The sequence below is a fragment of the Oncorhynchus masou genome, chromosome 28 (assembly GCF_036934945.1).
Source record: "Oncorhynchus masou masou isolate Uvic2021 chromosome 28, UVic_Omas_1.1, whole genome shotgun sequence".
Taxonomy (NCBI): Eukaryota; Metazoa; Chordata; class Actinopteri; order Salmoniformes; family Salmonidae; genus Oncorhynchus; species Oncorhynchus masou.
In genome coordinates, this window is record NC_088239.1 from 67219311 (window position 1) to 67244364 (window position 25054).

Genomic DNA, 25054 nt, shown 5'->3' on the forward strand with positions numbered 1-25054 from the left:
TAGTCAATGAAAAGCATTCTCACATAAGTGTTCCTTTTGTCCAGGTAGGAAAGGGCAGTGTGGAGTGCAAAAGAGATTGCATCATCTGTGGATCTGTTGGGGCGGTATGCAAATTGGAGTGGGTCTAGGGTTTCTGGGATAATGGTGTTGATGTGAGCCATGACCAGCCTTTCGAAGCACTTCATGGCTACAGATGTGAGTGCTATGGGTCGGTCGTCATTTAGGCATGTTACCTTAGTATTCTTGGGCACAGGCACTATGGTCTGCTTATAACATGTTGGTATTACAGACTCGGACAGGGAGAGGTTGAAAATGTCAGTGAAGACACTTGCCTGTTGGTCAGCGCATGCTCGTAGTGCACGTCCTGGTAATCGGTCTGGCCCTGCGGCCTTGTGAATGTTGACCTGTTTAAAGGTCTTACTCACATCGACTGCGGAGAGCATGATCACAATCTTCCAGAACAGCTGGTGCTCTCGTGCATGTTTCAGTGTTATTTGCCTCGAAGCGAGCATAGAAGAAGTTTAGCTCGTCTGGTAGGTTCATGTCACTGGGCAGCTCTCAGCTGTTCTTCCCTTTGTAGTCTGTAATGGTTTACAAGCCCTGCTACATCCGACGAGCGTCAGAGCTGGTGTAGTATGATTCGACCTTAGTCCTGTATTGATGCTTCGCCTGTTTGATGTTTTGTCAGAGGGCATAGCGGGATTTCTTATAAGCTTCCGGGTCCCGCTCCTTGAAAGCGGCAGCTCTAGCCTTTAGCTCAGTGCGGATGTTGCCTCTAATCCATGGCTTCTGGTTGGGGTATGTACGTATGGTCACTGTGGGGATGATGTCATCGATGCACTTATTGATGAAGCCAATGACTGATGTGGTGTACTCCTCAATGCCATCGGAGGAATCGGGAACATATTCCAGTCTGTGCTAGAAAAACAGTCCTGTAGCTTAGCATCTTCTTCATCTGACCACTTTTTTATCGATCTAGTTACTGCTGCTTCCTGCTTTAATTTCTGTTCGTAAGCTGGAATCAGGAGGATAGAATTATGGTCAGATTTGCCAAATGGAGGCGAGGGAGAGCTTTGTTTGCGTCTCTATGTGTGGAGTAAAGATGGTCCAGAGTTTTTTTCCTCTGGATGCACATTTAACATGCTGATAGAAATTTGGTAAAGCAGATTTAAGTTTCCCTACATTAAAGACCCCGGCTACTAGGAGCGCCACCTCTGGGTAGCGTTTTCTTGTTTGCTTATGCGGAATACAGCTCATTCAATGCGGTCTTAGTGCTAGCCTCTGACTGTGGTGGTATGTAAACAGCTACCAGCTGTTATTTACAAAAATATATAGTCCGCCTTATCAGACGCCGCTGTTCTATCCTGCCAGCGCAGCGTATAACCAGCCAGCTGTATGTTGATAGTGTCGTCGTTCAGCCACGGCTTCGTGAAGCATAAGATATTGCAGTTTTGAGTTGGTAGTTGGTAGTTTAATCTTCCACGTAGGTCATCTATTTTATTGTCCAAAGATTGCACGTTTGCTACCAGAATGAAAGAATGTGGGGGTTTATTCGATCGCCTACGAATTCTCAGAAGGCAGCCCGCCTTCTCGACCCTTTTTCTCGGCCTCCTCTTCACACAAATCACTGGGATCTGGGCCTATTACTGAGAGAGCAGTATATCGTTCGAGTTGGCCTCGTCAGACTCGTTAAAGGAAAAAAGGGTTCTGCTAGTCCGTGATGAGTAATCGCAGTCCTGATGTCCAGAAGTTATTTTCGGTCATAAGAGACAGTACTAGCAACATTATGTACAAAATACGTTGTTGTTTTTTAAGTTACAAACAACGCAAATAAACACAATTGGTTGGGGGCATGTAAAATGTCTGCCTTCTTCTCCGGCGCCATCTTACCATGGCCACAATGAGGTTACTGTAACTATAAATGTCTTTATGTAATCATATATTTTTATTTTTTATTTAACTAGTCAAGTCAGTTAAGAACAAATTCTTATTTACAATGATGCCCTACCAAAAGGCAAACGGCCTCCTGCGGGGACGGGGGGCTGGGATAAAAATAAAACAAACACAAAACCACACATCATGACAAGAGAGACACCACAACACTACATAAAGAGAGACCTAAGACAACAACATAGCAAGGCAGCAACACATGACAACACAGCATGGTAGCAACACAACAGGACAACATGGTACCAACACAAAATGGCAGCAGCACAAAACATGGTACAAACATTATTGGGCACAGACAATAACACAAAGGGCAAGAAGGTAGAGGCAGCAATACATCACGCTAAGCAGCCACAACTGCCAGTAAGAGTGTCCATGATAGAGTCTTTGAATGAAAAGATGGAGATAAAACTGTCCAGTTCGAGTGTTTTTTGTAGCATGTTAAGATAGCATGCGTAGGTCATCGCAAGTCTGTGGCGATATTCACAACTGCTGTAATAATCTGTGCAAAATTTCAAACAGCATTGATCTCTTGCACCATGTACTTTTAATGTATTTCAATGTCCTTTGTAGCTCAGTTGGTAGGACCTGGAGCTTGTAACGCCAGGGTAGCGGGCTCGATTCCTGAGACCACCCACATGTAAAATGAATGCACGCATGACTGTAAATCACTTTGGATAAAAGAGTCTGCTAAATGGTTTATATTACTATTATAATTATGCAAAACAGGTCATTTGATTCTGCAATTAGATGAAGCACAGTAAGACATTATGTTATGTAAATAAACAAAATATCTGACACTGTATTCACATTTGAACTTTGCTGTGCTTTTAAAATGGTTGAAAGCACAGTGATCGACATTTGAGTGACAACTAAACCAAAAATCAGACATTGTTTTTCGAATTGGAATTTGGTTGTGCTTTTAGATTGTTGATAGCAGTGATAACACATTGGGAATTCAACTAACTTTTGGCTGTCTTTTTCGTTGGTGTGAATATAGGTTTTGATCTCATCAATCAATGTCTCAACAAAATGTTACTCAATTATCCACATTGAAATGTCGAGGTGTGCCCAGTGGGATGTAGGTTTATAGCTTGCTACAAGTACAGTATAAGAGTATAACAGTGAATTTAACAATGTTTTATTTTGATTTTCATGGTCAGAATGTCACTTTGTGTCTCTGTCTCGTGCCACTCCTGATTGACTCCTGCAGCAGTGGCTGCGCATCTCGCTACGGTCGGACAGGCAGACACAGACGGACAGCAGACTGGTGGACCTTAGCCAACCACACACACAGAGGTGAGAGAAGCTTGACTATGGGAGGCATTACAAGTCCTTTAGATGTTCCTTTCTATGGTTTCTGTTCAGCAGATGAAGCCATACTACTAGCTGACTATATCATGAGAAAACACCATAGAAGACGTCTGTTTTCATGTTCTCTGTCATGCAATGTTTCTAACACTGGACATTTGCAGCACAATCACACACTATCCCATTGACAGACTAGCCCACACACTCTAAATGCTCTCGCACACTATCCCATTGACAGACTAGCCCACACACACTTAAATGCTCTCGCACACTCACACACTATCCCATTGACAGACTAGCCCACACACTCTAAATGCTCTCGCATACTCACACACTATCCCATTGACAGACTAGCCCACACACTCTAAATGCTCTCACACACTCACACACTATCCCATTGACAGACTAGCCCACACACTCTTAAATGCTCTCGCACACTCACACACTATCCCATTGACAGACTAGCCCACACACTCTTAAATGCTCTCGCACACTCACACACTATCCCATTGACAGACTAGCCCACACACTCTTAAATGCTCTCACACACTCACACACTATCCCATTGACAGACTAGCCCACACACTCTTAAATGCTCTCGCACACTCACACACTATCCCATTGACAGACTAGCCCACACACTCTTAAATGCTCTCGCACACACAAACTCTTTATGACTATGTGGCACACTCCTTAGAGCCCAAAATTCTCCAACTAACATGAAACTCCAGAGGAACTATGAGTCGATAAGAGTTCGCTGTGTGTTATACACACTCACCAGTGCTGCTTGTATTATCTTCTCCAGGAAGGTTCCCTTCAGCTCCAGCTGAGGGTCAGACCACTATCTTTTACCTCAGAAATGAAGGGATGAAACAGAAAGAAGGATTAGAAGAAGTTATAAAGCCAGACCAGCTGGCTTAGAGGAGAGAACCCAGAGAGCTGGGTGACTGTTTGGCTCAGAGATAACTGTACACTGACAGGAGAGAGACAAAACCAGGCCCCAGCAGCACCCTGGAACACACACACACACACCCTGTGACCTCCCCAGTGTGTGCTGGTTGGGTGTGTGTCTGTGGCAGAGGTCTAGTCAGCAGCCTCTGTCACTCTGGGTATATTTAGCTATTTTTCTCCAACTACACCACAACATACTGTAGGTGGTGTGTGTGGTGTGTGCCGCTGGCCTTTGTTCCCGAGTGGCACTATGGTCTAAGGCACTACATCTCAGTGCTATATGCGTCACTACAGACACCCTGGTTCGATTCCAGGCTGTATCACAACCGGCCGTGATTGGGAGTCCCATAGGGCAGCGCACAATTGGCCCAGCGTTGTCCGGGTTTGTCAGTGTAGGCCGTCATTGTAAATAAAAATTTGTTCTTAACTGACTTAACTTAAACAAAAAAATAACATGTAAGCTTTGGCATAAGAACCCAGGATTACTGGTCTAAAGGCCTATGACTCTTCACATACCAGAGAGAGAGACGGAGAGAAAGAGATCAAACCTAGAACTGCCTAGATTTCAACACACTGCACATCTGCAATAGGCTGAGGATTAGTTTACACCTGTCCACTTCTCTCAGATCCGTGCAGATGAAGGAAAGGAGATGAGGTGACGACTGAGGAGAGGAAGCTACTAGACAAACCTACAAAGTTCCTATAGGGTTAGTGTGAGGATACACTGATTCTTGAGGACCAAGGATAACACACATACACACAACGATAACAAATAGTGGGCAGCACATTGGTCACAGCTGTGGACATCTCTTTATGCATGAGAGCTCAGGTATAAACCTACTCTATAGCTGATGGGAAGTTATACTTTGGCTTCTCCACGCCGATTACTTTACTGTACTTGGCTACGACCTGCTGACTCCACAGATTCACCACACACAGTCTGGAATTTACTATATATCGAACAGCTCATATACAGTACAGTCCTGACATTGCAAATATTTAGTTTGAGCCTAAGCTAAGCAGTCCTAAAGTCTGTCTGTCTAAGAGTTCAGCTCAGGTTCAGTTTGTTGGAAAACATCAACACATCCAGGCCATTAACGAGTTGACAGGTTTGTGTCGGTGGATGTTTGCAGGTGTGTGTGTGTGCGCTCTCGCACTTACTAGATGGTCCTGACCATTGGCACCCCTGATTCCCCCACCCTCAAGGAAGAGACGTGAGAGAGAAAGAAAGAGAACAGACAGCGGTGGTAGAGAACAGACAGCGGAGGTAGAGAGCAGACAGCGGTGGTAGAGAACAGACAGCGGTGGTGGAGAACAGACAGCGGTGGTGGAGAACAGACAGCGGTATACCACCACTGTTCTCTACCAGAACAGACAGCAGTGTTAGAGAACAGACAGCGGTGGTAGAGAACAGACAGCAGTGGTAGAGAACAGAAACAGACTTGTAAGTAAGCACTGCAATCACACATACACGCCTACGAATGCAATAACTTGTGTTCCCCTATCCCCTGTACCCTCTCAGTAGCTTTTGGCTGGAGACCTGTTTCCCATAGAGTTGCTGGTTCAAGCCCCATTCCGGTTGTTCTCCTTAAATCACTACGCCTGCATCACAGACCGGATGGCACTTCATGTTCTTTTCCTATATAAAATCCTTCCTCTAGCAGCATGGCTTTTCATTGGACCATGTCATGTTTTAGTTATGAATCTACCAGTCAAACAAACTATAGCTGTAACAAACCTGTGGTGTAGTAAGGTTTACTGGCAGAGTGTAAACAATCACTCTCCTCTCTTTTCCCTCTTCCCTCTTTTCCCTCTGCCCTCCTTTCCTTCTGCCTTCCTTTCCTCTCCTTCTCTTTTCCCTCAGCCCTCCTTTCCTCTTCCCTCCTTTCCTCTCCCCTCTTTTTGCTCTGCCCTCCTTTCCTTCTGACCTCCTCTCATCTTGCTGTTTCCCTACTTCCCCTCCTCTCTACCCTCTTCTGTGGGGGGCCACAGAGAGCAGTAGTGCTTGTAGTGGATTATTCAATGAAGAGAATCCCTGTCTGTACATGACATTATCCCCCCAGCATTATACAAGCTGTAAAAGTTTACCGGGACAATGGCAAGTAACTACAGTACATATATTTTAATTCACTGGAGAATGCGTCTGGTCTGGGGTAGGGGTTATGGGCTAGGGTTGAGCTAGTGTGTTGGGTTAGGCTGTGGGGCCCTGTAGGGTTGGACTGGGACCAGCAGAGAGCCCTGTGCTGCATGTTTGGGTTGGGCTGGTGCGTTGGTCCAGAGATGAGATTATGTGGGGTAGGGCTGTGGCTCCACTCCTCAGAGGATAGGGTTACTGTGAAAGCCATGAGCATGTGGAAACTAATCTGCCTTTACCAAGCTGCCTGGCATAGATCACAGTCCACACTACTTCTGGGTATTTCACCAGCTGCTCGCATCTCATCCAGTCAATGGTGTTTAGAAAAAAGCTTGAAAAACCCATACATACTCAATTGCACTCAATCCTGGGTCAGGATGGGTCAGTTATAACAACAGACTGGAACAGCCATCAAGGACACAACAGGTGGATACACACTGACATGACATGGCTACAAGCTGGGGCTGAGGGTATACGGGCCAATAAAACACACTTCCGGTGGAGATTCCAGGACTGGGTTTATAGTTCCTTCAGAAAGTATTCACACCCCCTTCACTTATACAAAACATTTTTTTTTTTAACTTAAGATTAAAATGGATTTAATTGCAATTTTTCTACTCTGTTGAAAGTGGAAGAACATTTAAATGTATTTCTTATTAATGGAAAATATAACACTAATTTATCTGGATTAGCCAAGTATTCAACCCTCTGCGACTACAGTTGTGAGTTTCAAAGAGCTTTGCACACCTGGATTGTACAATATTTGCACATTCTTTTAGAAAATTCTTCAAGCTCTGTCAAGTTGATTGATGATCATTGCTAGACAGCCATTTTCAAGTCTTGCCATAGATCTTCAAGACGATTTAAGTCAAAACTGTAACTAGGCCACTCAAGAACATTCAATGTTGTCTTGGTAATCAACTCCAGTGTATATTTGGCCTTATGTTTTAGGTTAATGTCCTGCTGAATGGAGAATATGACTCCCAGTGTGTTGGAAAACAGCCTAGACCTTGCCGATGACAAACATACTCATAAGCATATGATATAGCCACCATCAAGCTTGAAAATATGATGAGTGGTACTCAGTGATGTGTTGTGTTGGATTTGCCCCAAATATAACACTTTTTATTCTGGACAAATTTTTTATTTCTTGCCATTTTTTGCAATATAACTTATTGCAAACAGGATGCATGTTTTAGAATATTTGGATTCTGTACAGGCTTCCTTCTTTTCACTCTGCTATTGAGGAGTAACTACAATGTTGTTGATCCATTTTCAGTTATCCTATCACAGCTATTAAACTCTGTAAGTGTTTTAAAATCACCATTGGCCTCATGGTGAAATCTCTGAGGAGTTTCCTTCCTCTCTGGCAACTGAGTAAAAGATCACCCACCCTCCAGTCACCCAAGTCATAGACTGTTTTCTCTGCTAACGCAGGCGCGGTACTGGAGCGCCAAGTCTAGGACCAACAGGCTCCTTAACAGCTTCTACCCCCAAGCCATAAGACTTCTGAACAATTAATCAAATGACCACTGGACTGTTTACATTGACCCCCCCCACTACCTTCGCTTCTACTTACCCCGGCCTGCTAACTTTAAACGCAGTGTCTCCCGTGTGCTAGCGTGGTAACAACTACGCCGTGGCTTCCCTGCTCCATCTATTGCTGTTCACTAGACCATATGATCACTTGGCTACATAAATTAACAGTACAGCAGGCATCAGCTATCACGGTACTCCATTTTGTTTATTATTATTTTTTAATCTGTCGGCCCCAGCCCCGAACTCATGCCGTGTGTAGTTAACCAACCCTCTCTACTCATTCATTGCCATTTTACCTGTTGTTGTCGTCTTAGTTGATAGCTGTTGTCTTACCCGTTGCTGTCTTAGCTAGCTCTCCCAATCAACACGTGTGATTGCTTTATGCCTCGCTTTGTCTCTCTCAAATGTCAATATGCCTTGTATACAGTTGTTTAGGATAGTTATCATTGTTTAAGTTTACAGTGGAGCCCCTAGTCCCACTCAACATACCTCAGATTCCTCCTTTGTCCCACCCCCCACACATGCGGTGACCTCACCCAGCATAACTAGCCCATCCAGAGATGCAACCTCTCTTGCAACCTCCTGCACCCCACCATACCCGTCTGCACATTATGCCCTGAATCTATTCTACCACGCCCAGAAATCTGCTCCTTTTATTCTCTGTCCCCAACGCACTAGACAACCAGTTTTTATAGCCTTTAGCCGTACCCTCATACTACTCCTGCTCTGTTCATCGGGTGATGTGGAGGTTAACCCAGGCCCTGCGTGTCCACAGGCAATCTCATTTGTTGACTTCTGTAATCGAAAAAAAAAAATTGATTTCATGCATGTTAACATCTTATCGGCAAACTCAAGAGCCTTGGTTTCTCAAACGACTGCCTCACCTGGTTCACCAACTACTTCGCAGACAGAGTTCAGTGTGAAATCGGAGGGCCTGCTGTCCGGACCTCTGGCAGTCTCTATGGGGGTACCACAGGGTTCAGTTCTCGGGCCGACTCTTTTCTCTGTATATATCAATGATGTCGCTCTTGCTGCGGGTGATTGCCTGATCCACCTCCACGCAGACGACACCAGTCTGTATACATATGGCTCTTCTTTGGACACTGTGTTAACTAACCTCCAAACGAGTTTCAATGCCATACAACACTCCTTCCGTAGCCTCCAACTGCTCTTAAACGCTAGTAAAACCAAATGCATGCTTTTCAACCATTCGCTGCCCGCACCCGCCCGCCCGACTAGCATCACTACTCTGGACAGTTCTGACCTAGAATATGTGGACAGCAACAAATACCTAGGTGTCTGGCTAGACTGAAATCTCCTTCCAGACTCATATTAAACATCTCCAATCCAAATCAAATTTAGAATCGGCTTTCTATTTCGCAACAAAGCCTCCTTCACTCACGCCGCCAAACTTACCCTAGTAAAACTGACTATCCTACCGATCCTCGAACTTCGGCGATGTCCTCTACAAAATAGCTGCCAATACTCTACTCAGCAAACTGGATGCAGTCTATCACAGCGCCATCCGTTTTGTTACCAAAGCCCATTATACCACCCACCACTGCGACCTGTATGCTCTGGTCGGCTGGCCCTCGCTACATATTCGTTGCCACACCCACTGGCTCCAGGTCATCTATAAGTCTATGCTAGGTAAAACTCACTGGTCACGATAACACCCACCAGTAGCACGTGCTCCAGCAGGTATATCTCACTGGTCATCCCCAAAGCCAACACCTCCTTTTGCCACCTTTCCTTCCAGTTTTCTGCTGCCAGTGCCTGGAACTAATTGCAAAAATCGCTTAAGCTGGAGACTTATATTTCCCTCACTAACTTTAAACATCAGCTATCTGAGCAGCTAATCCATTGCTGCAGCTGTACATAGTCCATCTGTAAATAGCCCATCCAATCTACTTACCTCATCCCCATATTGTTTTTATTTACTTTTCTGCTCACCAGTATCTCTACTTGCACATCATCATATGCTCATTTATCACTCCAGTGTTAATCTGCTAAATTGTAATTATTTCGCTACTATGGCCTATTTATTTCCTACCTCACACCATTTGCACACACTGTATATAGACATTTTTTCTATTGTGTCGACTGTACGCTTGTTTATTCCATGTGTAACTCTGTGTTGTTGTTTGTGTCGCACTGCTTTGCTTTATCTTAGCCAGGTCGCAAATGAGAACTTGTTCTCAACTAGCTTACCTGGTTAAATAAAAGGTAAAAAAAATATTATAATAATAATGTTTTGTACACTGCTGCTACTGGCTGTTTATTATCTATGCAAAGTCACTTCACCCCTACCTACATGTACAAATTACCTCAACTAACCTGTACCCCCTGTATATAGCCTCATTATTTAGTGTTACTTTTTACTTTAGTTTATTTGAAAAATATTTTCTTAACTCTTCTTGAACTACACTGTTGGTTAAGGGCTTGTAAGTAAGCATTTCACGCTAAGGTCTACAGATTTGGCGCTTGTGACAAATAAAATCTAACTTTGAGGGTAGGGCTCGTGAGTGATGCAACGGTCTAAGGCACTGCATCTCAGTGCTAAAGGCGTCACTACAGACCCTGGTATGATTACAGACTGTATCACAACCGTCCGTGATTGGGAGTCCCATAGGGTGGCGCACAATTGGCCTGCGTCGTACGGTTAGGGTTTGGCCGGGGTAGGCATTCATTGTAAATAAGAATTTGTTCTTAACTGACTTGCTTAGTAAAATAAAAAAGTAGGACTGGTGCCTAGAGACTGACAAAAGTCTTTAGTGGTCAAAAGGCTGTACTAGCATCGATTGTGCCATTGAGGGTTTCTACAATTTTAACCTTCATTGGCTGATCCCTCATGGTGACCCTGTTGGGAGTCATGTCCAACCGGGTCATCAGGAGGGATCAGTCAATCGGGAAGAAAATGTACTGATTCAAAATGGAGATTGCCTCAATGGCGCTGCCCATGCTGTCACAGCCGCTATAATGGCACAGATTCAAAGATGAGTCCTCTATCCATCTCTATGGATGGGTGTTAAATATCCCCCCTTGCATTGACACATGCTCAGCTGTTCGGTAAGGGCAAACTATCCAGCCAGAGAGTCACTCAGCAGCAAAGACACACACGAAGACACTCGCGTGCGTGCGCACGCACGCGCGCATGCACACACACACACTCCAGAAGGAAACCGCCCCAGAAACTCCATCTCCCCCCTGTGGGCTACACACACATCTGGCCTCGGAAACCTCAAACCCTCCAATTACAGGGAGGAAACTCCAAGAATCCTCCACCCTGTCATCATCTGATTGGCTGGGGTCATTACCTAAGCAAACTGGGTAATCAAACACAAACCAGAGAAAAGATCCAAACCCTCCTAAAACACAACGCCAACTATGGGACAGAAACTCTTCATCTAAAACCAGCCTGCCTGGGGTTTTGTATGAAACCAAAATGAGAGGGAGCATTCTGCTGAGAGACAGTTGAGCTCTCAGTATCATGTCTTTCACTGTATAAGCGCTCCAACAAGGCTTCCTTTCAAGTGTATTGTAACTCATCTTTACTTAACAGGTATGATAGATGATGTTACAGGGGCTCTTGCCTCACCTCACTCAACAGCAGTGTGTATGTTAAGTAAATTAATTATCTTGTCCAATGCAGTGTTTGAGAAATACAACACCTCTCTCTCGTGATTGAAAGTCACAACAGCAGACCGTCGCATACTGCCAGATAGACCAGCCTGTTGCATCAGTGTGAAGTCTGCACCCATTTTGTCAAGAGATTACAGACCATAACAGAGGTTAAGAGCAGACATCAGTCAAATTTGGTTTATTATGTAAAATAAATAACACAAAGAAACAAGGTAATAATCAAATAAAATGGTCTATTAAACTACAAAATGTGGGAGTGTATAACCTGTTTGTATTTGCTGTTTAAACCACCATCCAGAAATACTATTGAAAACTGAAGTTTACCTGGAATGTTTCAGAGAGATGACCTGTAATATAACCTCTACAGTTTTCTGTAGGGAACAAACATAAATAACAGCAAGCAAATCTTCTTTTTGGGGGGAATACCATTTGCATTTGAAAGATCTGTACTAAAAGTAAAAGAACATACACTATCTATAGTTGTAGTTGGATCAGACTAATAAAAACAAAGACAAGAACCAAAGCAGTGCTACTGGGCCAGACGATGAGTCCAAATAGACTACAGTGGCTTCCTTACTTCCTCTCCTTCACCTGGCCAGATATTTTAAGTCAGTTTAGATGAAGGAAAGGAGACAAGGTAACCTCTCCAGAAGTTCCTCAGTGACCTTGGGGACCCATCCATCCCACAGTGAATCTACAGCCTCAGCCTCCTAGCCAAGCCCCCAAAGCAGTTGCTCACTAATCAGGAGTCTCCAGTCATTATGGAAACAAACTCCTCCTGGTTTACTGGGAGAAAAAGAGAGAAAACTTTGTTTTGAACATCACTTTTACATTTTAAATTGATGGTTATTAAGCTGAATGTGTGTGAGTGTGTGTTAGCGAGTGAGTGTGTGTGCGCATGTATGCCGTGTCTGCTCCCTGTGCGTACTCACTCTCTCCGTCTCCGTCTGTATCAAACTCATCGATCATGCTGCGCAGCTCCTCATCTGTGATGCTCTCTCCGAGCTCTCTGGCCACACGTCTCAGGTTCCTCATGCTGATCCTCCCTGAGTCGTCATCATCAAACAGCTTAAAGGCCTTCAGGATCTCCTCCTTAGGGTCCCGCTGTAGCATACGTTCTGTCACTGAGACAAATAACATGGATAAACACAGAGGGTTAAATTCAGTGAATCGAGTTGACATGATCCCTTACAGTACAGAGAAGTATGTCTGCTCTACATATCATATTTTGTCCAATCAGAGATCATTCAGGGTCCCTACCTCTTCCACATGGGTACAGTAGACAGGGAAGAGGTAAGGGGGGTTATGAGGGGGAATACAGGAGGAGTAGAAAGTGTGCAGCATTAATAAAGGCACACACCAACAAAGGGAATGTACACTAATATCAGGCATGGAACTATTCCAATAGTGTGTAATATACAACATGAAATTAAACACAGCAGGAACTTACCGACTTCATTAAAGTCATCAAAAGTTATTTTGCCATTGCCTTCTCTGTTGTAATCTTTTAGTATCTTCAGCACATCCACTTTCTTCACCTCAAAACCCAGAGCTCTCATTGCCACCTTTGGGTGAGAGAGAGGAAGAGAGTTAAGTATGATACTTTCCCTGTCATATTAGACAGCAGACGGACACCAGAATACTAGTACATGATAAGGTAACTTGTAGGTAGACGTTTACCTTGAGTTCATGGTAATCTATCTCTTTGTCTTTGTCTGTGTCAAACAGCTCAAACGCCTCTTTGATTTCAAGCTTTTGCTCCTCAGTCAACTCTCTTCTCTTCTTCCGCTTGGTTTTATCCACTGCCAGCTCAGTCCTGAACATCAGTGTCAGGTGTTGTGTCAAAACAAAGAAATAGCATAGATTGACTATAGACACGATGAGTTAGTCGATTAATCACTTAGTCACATGTACATATTACCTCAATTATCTCGACTAACCGGTGCCCCAACACATTGACTCTGTATCAATACCCACCTGTACAGTATATAGCCTCGCTATTGTTATTTTACTGCTGCTGTTTAATTATTACAACAACAACAAAAAATACTTAAAACTATAAGACTTCTTAAAGCATTGTTGGTTAAGGGTTTGTAAGTAAGCATTTCACTGTAGGTCTACAACTGTTGTATTCGGCGCATGTGACAAATAAAATTAGATTTGTGTAAATACTTAATTGCGACTACAGGTGTCAGGTGCTAAGGTTGACCAACACAGTTGGTTACTAGCTAACAATAGCTAGCTAACTATCAAAAATAAAAAAAATATATTGAGTTGTAACCTCACGTAGCCGGGGTGAAAGAAGACTGTCAAATATAACGCTAGCTAGATATGCTCACTAACTCGCAACCATTGGCAACAAGGAATCTAGCTGGTTGGTACTAGTTTGTTTCACAGTTCTTGCTAGGTAGTAATCTAATCGTTTAAATACTGTGCTCGAATAATAAACAAAATACCTTAAAGACAGACTCATCATTCAAGTTGTGCTATGTAGACCTAAAACGTCAAGAGAATCCGACAAAAACGTGAACCGGTAACAGGCAAAACCCAGCTTCCAAATTCACAACAAACCATCTTGTAGCAAATCCGTTAGTCCGCGCCTGTTTCGTTAATTCCCATTGGTTGCTACATCATTGCTCCGCTTCAAAGTCACTTTTGATTCGACAAATGAAATATCGCGGGCTGCACATTTTCCTCACGAAAAGACGTCCCGAAGTGCTTGTTACACTCTCTGCCCAGTAGAGGGTGATGCATGTCCATATTGACAAGAGGCAGAGACCAGTGATGGAAAATACTCCTGCATGAAATCTGTTTCACAGTCTTAAGACCCAAGTGAAGCAGGAGACCTGGTCGACCTACACGTGAGCTATCTTGTGCCTGTTACCGGTTGTTCACGTTTGCGATGACAAGACAACAGATGACACCTCGGGTAGCGTAGTGGTTAGAGTGTGAGGCCAGCAAACGGAAAGGTTGCTGGATTGAATCCCGAGTTGACAAGGTAAAAATATGTCAATCTGCCCCTGAACAAGGCAGTTGACCCGCTGTTCCATTAGGCAGTCAATGTAAATACGAATTTGTTCTTAACTGACTTGCCTAGTTAAATAAAGGTATATATATATATGTATATCCTTTCTATGTGAAATCAGTTAATCAGGATCAGTATACAAACTTGATCTTCTTAGCAAAAATCTGGATATTTGATTATAGCTATGGAAGACATGTACCACCCCTTGCTCATTGCCTAAGAACTTACATTTTTTTGTTTGAAATATAATCAAATGTTGATAACAACAGAGCCATATATTTAGAATATATCAAAATATATCACTCTGGATAACTGTAAATAGTAGTAGTAGTGGTAGTGGTAGTAGTAGTAGTAGAACTCTCCATCACGGTTAACAACTCCTACAGTGTCACCCTCCCAGAGTACAAAGAACCTTGGTGTGACTCTGAACAACACCTGTCGTTCTCTGCCAACATCAAAGCAGTGACCCACTGCTGCAGGTTCATGCTCTACAACATCCTTAGCGTACACCCTTACCTCACACAGGAAGCGGCGCAGGTCCTAATCCAGGCTCTTGTCTTCTCCCGTCTGGACTACTGCAACTCGCTATTGGCTGGGTTCCCCTCTTGTGCCATTAAACCCCTGCAACCTATGCAGAACGCTGCAGCCCGCCTGGTTTTCAACCTTCCCAAGTTCTCTCATGTCACGCCGCTCCTCCACACACTCCACTGGCTTCTAGTTGAAGCTCGCATCCACTACTACAAAACCATGGTGCTTTTACCTACGGAACAGCAAGATGAACCGTCCCTCCCTAGCTTCGGGCTATGCTGAAACCCTACACCCCAACACAAGCACTCCGTTCTGTCACCTCGGGTCTCTTGGACCTCCCACCCCTACAAGGGGAACCCCAATGGTGGACCCAGCTTCCCCCTGAAGCTAGGACATCAGAGTCCCTGCCCATCTTCCGAAAACATCTGAAACCCTACCTCTTCAAACATTATCTTACATAATCTTCCTCCTCACCTCGACCCCACCCCCCCTTCTAGATCTGACTCTACTGATGGCTACGTTATTGAGGAAAATGTTCTTTCTATGCCTGTGATATGTGGTTGTCCCACCTAGCTATCTCAAGATGAATGTACAAACTGTAAGTCACTCTGGATAAGAGTGTCTGCTAAATGACTCAAATGTCAAATATAAAATGCAGTAGTAGTAGTTGTAGTCATAGTAATAGTAGTCATAGTAGTAGTAGAGGCCATTATTAGTAATTATGTATCAATCTTAGTAGACTACTAAGCCATATCAGGAAAGTGTAGCTTTTGTTTCACTTTTATCTCAGTGTTAATTCTCAATTGAGTATCAGGGTCTTTCCACCAATTCGGTTCGATTTCACAACATTTTTACATTCTTTCATAAAGAGCACATGTTCCACATTTTCCCATCTCAAGAGTAAAACAAATAAAATACTTCTATAGTAATTACCTTAAGTGCCAAATAAAGTAACAGAGTTGACCGTAACAGGGTTGATAATTTCATCTTAAATTAGCCATATATCTCCATATGACAGGGAGAATGGAAGCTTTTTGTGTGCAACATAGAGGGGAAATTGAATGCAAGCTTCACCAAAAAAAGTTACATTATTAAAACATTTCTAGGCTGTCTATCTACTTTATGTGTTGTGCTTGACCCGCTCAGTTTTCCACCACAAAACTCCAGAAAATGGCCAAAAATAGTAGAACCAGCCCATCTGCTTTTACACTATCAAATCAAATCAAATGTATTTATATAGCCCTTTGTACATCAGCTGATATCTCAAAGTGCTGTACAGAAACCCAGCCTCAAACCCCAAACAACCAGCAATGCAGGTGTAGATACAGGATGGCTAAGAAAAACTCCCTAGAAAGGCTAAAACCTAGGAAGAAACCTAGAGAGGAACCAGGCTATGAGGGGTGGCCAGTCCTCCTCTGGCTGTCCCAGGTGGAGATTATAACAGAACATGGCCAAGATGTTCAAATGTTCATAGATGACCAGCATGGTCGAATAATAATAAGGCAGAACAGTTGAAACTGGAGCATCAGCACGGCCAGGTGGACTGGGGACAGCAAGGAGTCATCATGTCAGGTAGTCCTGGGGCATGGTCCTAGGGCTCAGGTCCTCTGAGAGAAAGAGAATTAGAGACAGCATACTTAAATTCACACAGGACATCGGCTAAGACAGGAGAAGTGGTCAGGAGACACTGTGGCTCCATCCGATGATACCCCCGGACAGGGCCAAACAGGAAGGATATAACCCCACCCACTTTGCCAAAGCACAGCCCCCACACCACTAGAGGGATACCTTCAACCACCAACTTACCATCCTGAGACAAGGCCGAGTATAGCCCAAAAAGATCTCCGCCACGGCACAACCCAAGGGGGGGCGCCAACTCAGACAGGAAGATCACGTCAGTGACTCAACCCACTCAAGTGACACACCCCTCCTAGGGACGGCATGAAAGAGCACCAGTAAGCCAGTGACTCAGCCCCTGTAACTGACTCAGCCACTATGACTATTAGTTGTTCAATGTTTCTTTAAAAATAAACAATTCTAAAAAAGGAATAGTTTCACCATATTAAAATGAGAGTTCAGTTCACATAACAGGATTGACTTTAAAATGAGGGGCATGTTTTTTTTTACTTTAAAATGAATCACTAATCACATTAAATAAATAATCATCTTTAGAAATGACCATCAAAGCAACTCAATAGCTAGGGCTTTATAATGATGGTAAAAACTTGGAGAAATGTTGGGGTTAAGTGGGCTAAAATCTTCCTGGAAGTGACAGATGGTGCAAAGAAATGTCAAAACGTCTTTATTCATATTAAATACCTGATTTACTGAATTATCCATGTGGTCTATATTAAAGGGCACTTCATTGAATATAACAGGCTTCTCACACCCTGATCTGTTTCACCTGTCTTTGTGATTGTCTCCACCCCCGTCCAGGTCTGGGTCTTACCTTCATACCTGATAGTACGAACTGGCCATGACTGACCCAGCAGACCCGGGCCAGCTGCTCAATGCCATCTCCTCCCAAAGAGCCTCCATTGGTAGGCACGAGAAATTGCTTTGTGTTGGACATGCTGCTGGAGAAATCCCCCCTCAAAGGTGCGGACTCCGGCCGCAAAACCTGAACCTATAGGGGAGGGTCTGGGTGGGCATCTACCTGCGTTGGCGGCTCAGGTGCGGGACGCAGACCCCGCTCCACCACTGGCTCACCCCACTTTGGTGGCACCTCTGGTACGGGGACCCTCGTCGCCAACCCCGGACTGGGGACCCTCGTTGCGGGCCCCAGACTGGGTACCCTCGTTGCGGGCCCAGGACTGGGCACCCTCGTTGCGGGCCTCGGACTGGGCACCCTCGCTGCGGGCCGTCTCTGGAGGCTCTGGACTAGATACCGTCTCTGGAGGCTCCGGACTGAAGACCGTCTCTGGAGTGCCATGGATCATTACTGGAGGCTTCTTACCATGGATCATCACTGGAGGCTTCTTGCCATGGATCATCATTGGAGGCTTTGTGCCATGGATCATCACTGGAGGCTTCGTGCAAAGGATCATCACTGGAGGCTTGTGTCATGGATCATCACTGGAGGTTTTGTGCCACGGATCATCACTGGAGGCTTCTTGCCATGGATCATCACTGGAGGCTTCGTGCCATGGATCATCACTGGAGTCTTCCTTTCATGGATTATCACTGGAGGCTTCGTGCCATGGATCATCACTTGAGGCTTCGTGCCATGGATCATCACTGGAGGCTTTGTGCCATGGATCATCACTGGAGTGGAGAGACACAGGGGGCCTGGCTCTGGAGGCAGGCACAGGACTCACCAGGCTGGGGAGACATACAGGAGGCTTAGTTCTTGGCAGAGTCACCGGATACACTGGGCCGTGGAGGCGCACTGGCTGTCTCGAGCGCAGAGCTGGCACAACCCGTTCTGGCTGGATGCCCACTTCCACCCGGCAAATGCGGGACGCTGGCACAGAGCACACCGGCCTGTGAATGCTCACTCGAGACACCGTGTGCATCACCCCATAGCACGGTGCCTGACCAGTCACATGCTCGCCAATGTTAGCATGGGGAGTTGGCCCAGGTCTGAATCCTGACTCTGCCACACTCCCCGTGTGCCCCCTACCTAAAGAATTGGGGGGCTGCCTCTCGTGCCTGCTTCGCTGGTTAGCCTCCTCATATCGCTGTCACTCAGCTTTAGCTCCTTACAGTTCCTCTTTTGGATGGCTATATTCCAGCCTGCCGCCAGGGTCCTTTCCCATCCAGGATTTCCTCCCAAGTCCATGAATCCTGAACACGCTGCTCCTCCTTACCACGCTGCTTGGTCCCTTGGTGGTGGGAAGTTCTGTCACGGCCGTTGAATGAAGAGGACCAAGGTGCAGTGTGGTGAGCGTACATATTATTTTTATTAGAAAAGAATCCGAACAAAACAATAAATACTACAAAACAAACCGTGAAGCTAAAGGCTATGTACCATAAACAAAGTCAACTTCCCTCAAAGACAGGTGGGAAAAGGGCTACCTAAGTATGGTTCTCAATCCGAAACAACGATAGACAGCTGTCCCTGATTGAGAACCCTACCCGGCCAAAACATAGAAATACAAATAATAGAACATGGAATACCCACCCCAAATCACACCCTGACCAAACCAAATAGAGACATAAGAAGGATCTCTAAGGTCAGGGAGTGATACCACCGTAAGTAACTCGGCGGTTAGCAGCGCCGCCCCCCGGCCACTCTACCTTCCCGGGAGCCCTTTAATGGAGAGCCGAGTACCTGTCGGCTGTTTTTAGCTCAGTGTGCCCTCATCTTCGAGCTTCAGCCTTCCTTCTTCCCCTCAGATCGCTCCAAGATAGCCTATCTCATCATGTTGATGTTTGGGAGTGCTCTCACCTTGGCTACTGCCGTATGGGAACAACAGCCGGCCATGTGATGGTGTCTGGAGGGGTTCATGGGAAAGGTGAGGAAGGTTTTTGATACCCCGTTCTCCGGGAGAGATGGTGCCCGGTAGCTAATCCAGCTCCGGCAGGACCCCCACAGAGTGGCCGACTATGCGGTAGATTTCCGCACGTTGGCATCGGAGAGTGCGTGGAAACAGGAAGCACTGTTTGACATGTTCCTGCACGGCGTCTTGGAGGAGGTTAAGGATGAGTTTGCTGTTCAGGAGTTATCCATGGATCTTGCCTCCCTCATTGCTTTGACCATCTGCATCGATGGGCGATTGCGGGATGGAGTGGAAATTTGATTTCGCTCGCACGTCCAGGGATTCCACCTCACCTGTCTGTATTGTGCTGTCTGTATTGTGGGAGTTATGGTCATTTTGTGTCCTCTTGCCTGGTAAAAGACCAGGCTCACCGGTAGGAGTGAGTGCTTTGGTGGGCAATATGGGGAACTTTTCTGCTTCCCTTATCATGCCATTCTGCTTTGGGGAAACCAGTCCAAATCTCTCCATGTCCTCATTGACTCTGGGGCCGATGAGTGCATTTTGGACGCCACACTGTCTTCCGAGCTGAACATCCCCACTCAGCCCCTCTCCATTCCCATGGATGTTAGTGCTGGACAGGCGCTCTATAGGTTGGGTCACCCATAACACCACTCCCATCAACCTACCTGTGTCAGGGAATCACTGTGATACCATTCAATTCCTGCTCATCATGTCCCCCCAGATTCCTGTGGTTTTGGGATTCTCCTGGCTCCAGCAACACAATCCCCACTTCAACTGATCTACAGGTGCTATCATGGGCTGGAGTCCATTCTGCCATGCCCATTGTCTGAAGTTGGCACATCCTGCCCCGGGACGTCTTCCTGGAGGCTCGGAAGTTTCTCCAGACCTCTTCGCCATTCCTTCGGAGTACCACTTCCCCTCCGCCGCACCGCTCCTATGACTGCGGGATTGACCTTCTTCCTAGCACCAGGGATACCAGGGACATCTGTACTCTTCGTCGGGACTACAGTCCAAGGCTATGGAGACCTACATTGGGGACTCCCTAGCTACAGAATTTATCCATCCCGCTGGCGCAGGTTGCTTCTTCGTGGAGAAAAAGGACAAGATCCTGCTCCCCTGCATTGACTATCGTATCGGGGACTCAATGACATTACTGTGAAGAACCATTATCCGCTACCACTCATTTCCTCTGCCTTTGAGCTGCTCCAGGGGGCCACTGTTTTCTCCAAGCTGGATCTACGAAACGCCTACCATCTGGTGTGGATACGAGAGTGGGATGAGTGGAAGACCTCCTTCAACACAGCCAGAGGCCTCTGCAAATATCTGGTAATGCCCTTTGGGATTACCAACACCCCTGCCGTGTTCCAGGCTCTGGTGAATGATGTTCTCCAGGACACGTTGTACCGGTTCATCTTCATCTACATTGATGACATCCTTGTCTTCTCCCGCTTCCCCCAAGAACACATGCTCCACGTCCGACAGGTTCTCCAGCGCCTTCTGGAGAGCCAGTTGTTTGTTAAGGCGGAAAAGTGCGAGTTCCATCACTCCACCATTCCCTTTTTGGGCTACATCATCTCTGCTGGGAGTGTCCAAATGGATCCCGAGAAGGTCAGAGCGGTGGTAGATTGGCCTCAGCCTACGTCCAGGGTGCAGCTGCAACACTTCCTGGGGTGTGCCAACTTTTATCGCCACATTATCTGGGGTTACAGCACCCTGGCCTCCCCCCTGTCTGCACTCACCTCTACCAAGGTTCCGTTCAGGTGGTCATCTGCCGCTGACCGGGCGTTCTGGGACCTTAAACACTGCTTCACCACTGCTCCTATACTGGTTCATCCTGACCCTTCCCGTCAGTTTGTGGTGGAGGCCAATGCTTCGGATGTCGGAGTGGGGGCTGTCCTGTCCCAACGTTCTGCCCTGGACCTCAAACTTTGTTCCTGCGCCTTCTTCTCTCAACGCCACTGAGAGGAATTACGATGTGGGGAATCGGGCGCTTCTCGCAGTGAAGATGGCTTTGGAGGAATGAAGGCACTGGCTATAAGGGGTGGAACATCCATTCATTGAGTGGACCAACTACAAAAACCTGGAGAATCTCCACACCGCCAAGCGCCTCAACTCCAGGCAAGTGAGATGGCCCCCCGGTTCAACTTTTCCCACTCCTACCATCTAGTATCCAAGAACGTCAAGCCAGATACCCTGTCTCGTTGCTATAACCCCACGGTTACCACCCCGGAACCCGAAGACCATCCTTCCCATCTTGTTCCTGGCAACCGCATTCAGCTGGGGTATAGGGAAACAGGTCCGGGAGGCACAGCAGTCCCAGCCAAACCCTGGGGGATAACCGGATGTTTGTGCCTGACGCTGTTCCCGCTCCGCAGTCCTGGAGTGGGCCCATTCCTCCCATTTCTCCTTGCCTTTCACCCGGGCTCTCGTCGGACCCTGGCCTTCGTGCGACAACGCTTTTGGTGGCCTACTATAGTTCCAGATGTTGCCACGTTTCTCGCCGCCTGCACAGTCTATGAACAGAACAAGACTCCTCCTCCTGTCCCTCACCGTCCCTGGTCCCATATATCCCTGGATTTCGTCATGTGTCTCCCCCCGTCTGAGGGCAACTCTGCCATTCTGACTGTGGTCGAACGGTTTTTCAAAGCCGCCCACTTTATTTCCCTCCCCAAACTATACCTCAGCCAAGATGACGGCCTAGCTTATGGTGCAGCACGTCGTCCGGATCCACAAACTCCCGGTGGTCATGGTCTCCGACCGGGGTCCGCAGTTCTCGTGACGGTTCTGGAAGGCGTTCTACACGCTCATTGGGTCGTCACCCAGCGTGGATTCCACCCCCAGTCCAACGGCCAGTCAGAGCGAACCAACCAGGACTTAGAGATGACTCTTCGCTGCCTAGTCTCCACCAAACCTACCACCTGGAGTCAGCAACCGGTATGGGTTGAGTACGCTCGCAAAACCCTTTCTTGCTCTGCCACGGGTCTCTCCCTTCGAGTGTTCCTTGGGATATCAGCCTCCCCTCATTGCCGACTTCCACCGCCGGCACCCCGGTCAACCAGGCTTTTAAAACCCAATATTGGTGCACAAATTTTACATAAAATGTCAAAGGGATGCAAAAGGCACTCATTTCGTGGAATGACCCTAGTGGTTAGAGCGTTGGACTAGTAACTGGAAGGTTGCAAGTTCAAACCCCCGAGCTGACAAGGTACAAATCTGTCGTTCTGCCCCTGAACAGGCAGTTAACCCATTGTTCCTAAGCCGTCATTGTAAATAAGAATTTGTTCTTAACTGAGACTTGCCTAGTAAAATAAAGGTAAAAAAAAAAAAATCAAACCACTCACGCAATAACTCTCTCTATTTATCTGAATGTATCTGAGTTCTTGTCTCTCTGTGAAATTCCATGTTCTATTATTGACCTTATGAACAACTGTAAAAAATATTGTTGCCTTACTGCGTGTCTGCAACAGGCTCTAACTTGGCATTAGACACAGATCTAGGATCAGCTAACCTTGATGAAAATGATTATAGGAGGAATTGCAAAACTGCTCTTAGATCAGTGTCGAGACTTCCTATTCATTTATCAGGTTAGTTTTTTGGGGGATGATTTAGAAATGAATTGGGTGCGTGCTTCTGTGGGATTGTTATATAATCTGCTGTCCAATGTGGCATGTTGTTATCTAATAACAATCGAATTAAATTATGTCTCTCTCTCCTATACCCTCAGACAAGTACTGGCTGTGCCCAGAGTATTTTTTCACTGCCCTGGGTCACCACACACCCACACACAAACTCGCACACTCACAACCTGGGTCATGAGGTAACATGAGGGGCGGGTGGGGGGCATGTGTGCCACAGCGAGAGGCATATAGCCCCATACATGTTCTCCCCTGAGAACATATTCCAGGACTTCAAATATCTGTGTTAGGACATACAAACACAAACACTTAAACAACACACACACACACAAACATGTACTAGGTTGACTTTCTGACTGCGTCTCTCCAGCCAGTCCAAACCGGTTTGTGTTTATCTATGGCACAGTAGCTGCTCCTGTAGAGCATCAGCCAAAACTGTACTCAAGTGGCCTTTCATCGTGTGTGTGTGTGTGTGTGTGTGTGTGTGTGTGTGTGTGTGTGTGTGTGTGTGTGTGTGTGTGTGTGTGTGTATATATTTCCTGTATATATTTCCATACTGCATATTGGTGTGTCTGTTCTGAACACACCACATCTGAAACACAACAAGTTTCAAGTTTCATTAGTTGTATTTACGGGATACCCATGGTATACACAGTCCAACCAAATGCTTACTTTCAGGTTAATTCTCGACAATGCAACAACAATAAGAAATAATAAAATATAAAAATGTGAACATAAAGTAAATGACTCAGTAGAATAAATAATATTTTTTTGCATAAGTATAATACAGGAAGGCACAATTTATAGACCAATATTTACACGTCTTGGGGAACGGGGGATTGGGGGGCAAGTGTTTACATTGTGCAGTGTTTAGCAATTATAATAAGAGTCTGGTAGTAGCAGTTGGGATGTGTGTGTGTGTGTGTGTGTGTGTGTGTGTGTGTGTGTGTGTGTGTGTGTGTGTGTGTGTGTGTGTGTGTGTGTGTGTGTGTGTGTGTGTGTGTGTGTGTGTGTGTGTGTGTGTGACTGACATGAGAACAGACCCCAGGGGGGAAACACCGCCTTTTTCCTGTTGCAGAGATATCCGACTTCCTGACCCACTAATTCTCAAAATGTCCACAACTACTATACCATGACTGCCCAACCCTCTTCCTGGAGATCTACTGTCCTGTAGGTTTTCAGTCCAACCCTAATTTAGCGTATCTGATTCAACTAGTTAAGGACTTGTTGAGCAGCTAATAAATAGAATCAGGTGTGTTAAATTACGGTTGGACTAAAAACTCAAAGGACTGTAGATCTCCAAGAAGAGGGTTGGGCAGCCTTGTACTACCCTGTAGAACAGGGCGTCAAACTCATTCCACACAGGATTTTGTTTTTTTTCCTTTCAATGAAGACCTCGACAACCAGGCGAGGGGAGTTCCTTGCTAATTAGTGACCTTAATTCATCAATCAAGTACAAGGGTGAAGCAAAAACCCTTAGACACTGGAGTGAGCTTAAAACGTGCTAATGCGAATGAAAAATAAGAGTGCTCTCTCGCTCTGTCAGGGTGGTGACGAAGATATGACAAAGTTCTAGCAAAGAATGGGACAGGCCTTGCTCAGATAGGGAAAGGCCCTAGCGTGTCTATGTGTCTAGGGGTTGGGAACGGTTCACAAGCTCACGTTTCAAAGATCTTTGTCTCTCTATCTGCAGTGCCCATTACAGTATTAGCATAGAATACTACATCATGACATCTGAATCTGTCCACACAACTGTGTCCACTGTCCAGACCACAGAGATGAACTGAGTCAGTAGTTCACATGAGCCTTAGCCAATATCTGGGGGGGGACAGAGAGCGTGTTGGAGGATACAATTCTCTCTTGTCCTGTCTGGTTATCCAGCATTGGAATGGAAAAATGG

At 45.8% G+C, this 25054-nt stretch overlaps 1 protein-coding gene and 1 long non-coding RNA gene across 2 annotated transcripts in view; one reads left to right on the plus strand and one right to left on the minus strand.

Moving 5' to 3' along the window:
• The window catches only part of LOC135518131 (uncharacterized), a 56411-nt gene that overhangs the window by 7019 nt on the left and 24338 nt on the right, over positions 1-25054 (plus strand). Inside the window, exon 3 of the long non-coding RNA XR_010452114.1 lies at positions 3161-3246. This is a non-coding gene — a long non-coding RNA (uncharacterized LOC135518131). The remainder of the gene's footprint in view (positions 1-3160; positions 3247-25054) is intronic.
• Positions 11675-14137, minus strand: LOC135518129 (centrin-3-like). Its single transcript, XM_064943044.1, has 5 exons — positions 13981-14137; positions 13205-13340; positions 12975-13089; positions 12457-12648; positions 11675-12310 (listed from the first exon to the last, which is right to left on the minus strand). The coding sequence occupies exons 1-5, from the start codon at positions 13998-14000 to the stop codon at positions 12267-12269; spliced, it is 507 nt and encodes a 168-aa protein (XP_064799116.1). The 5' UTR covers positions 14001-14137; the 3' UTR covers positions 11675-12266.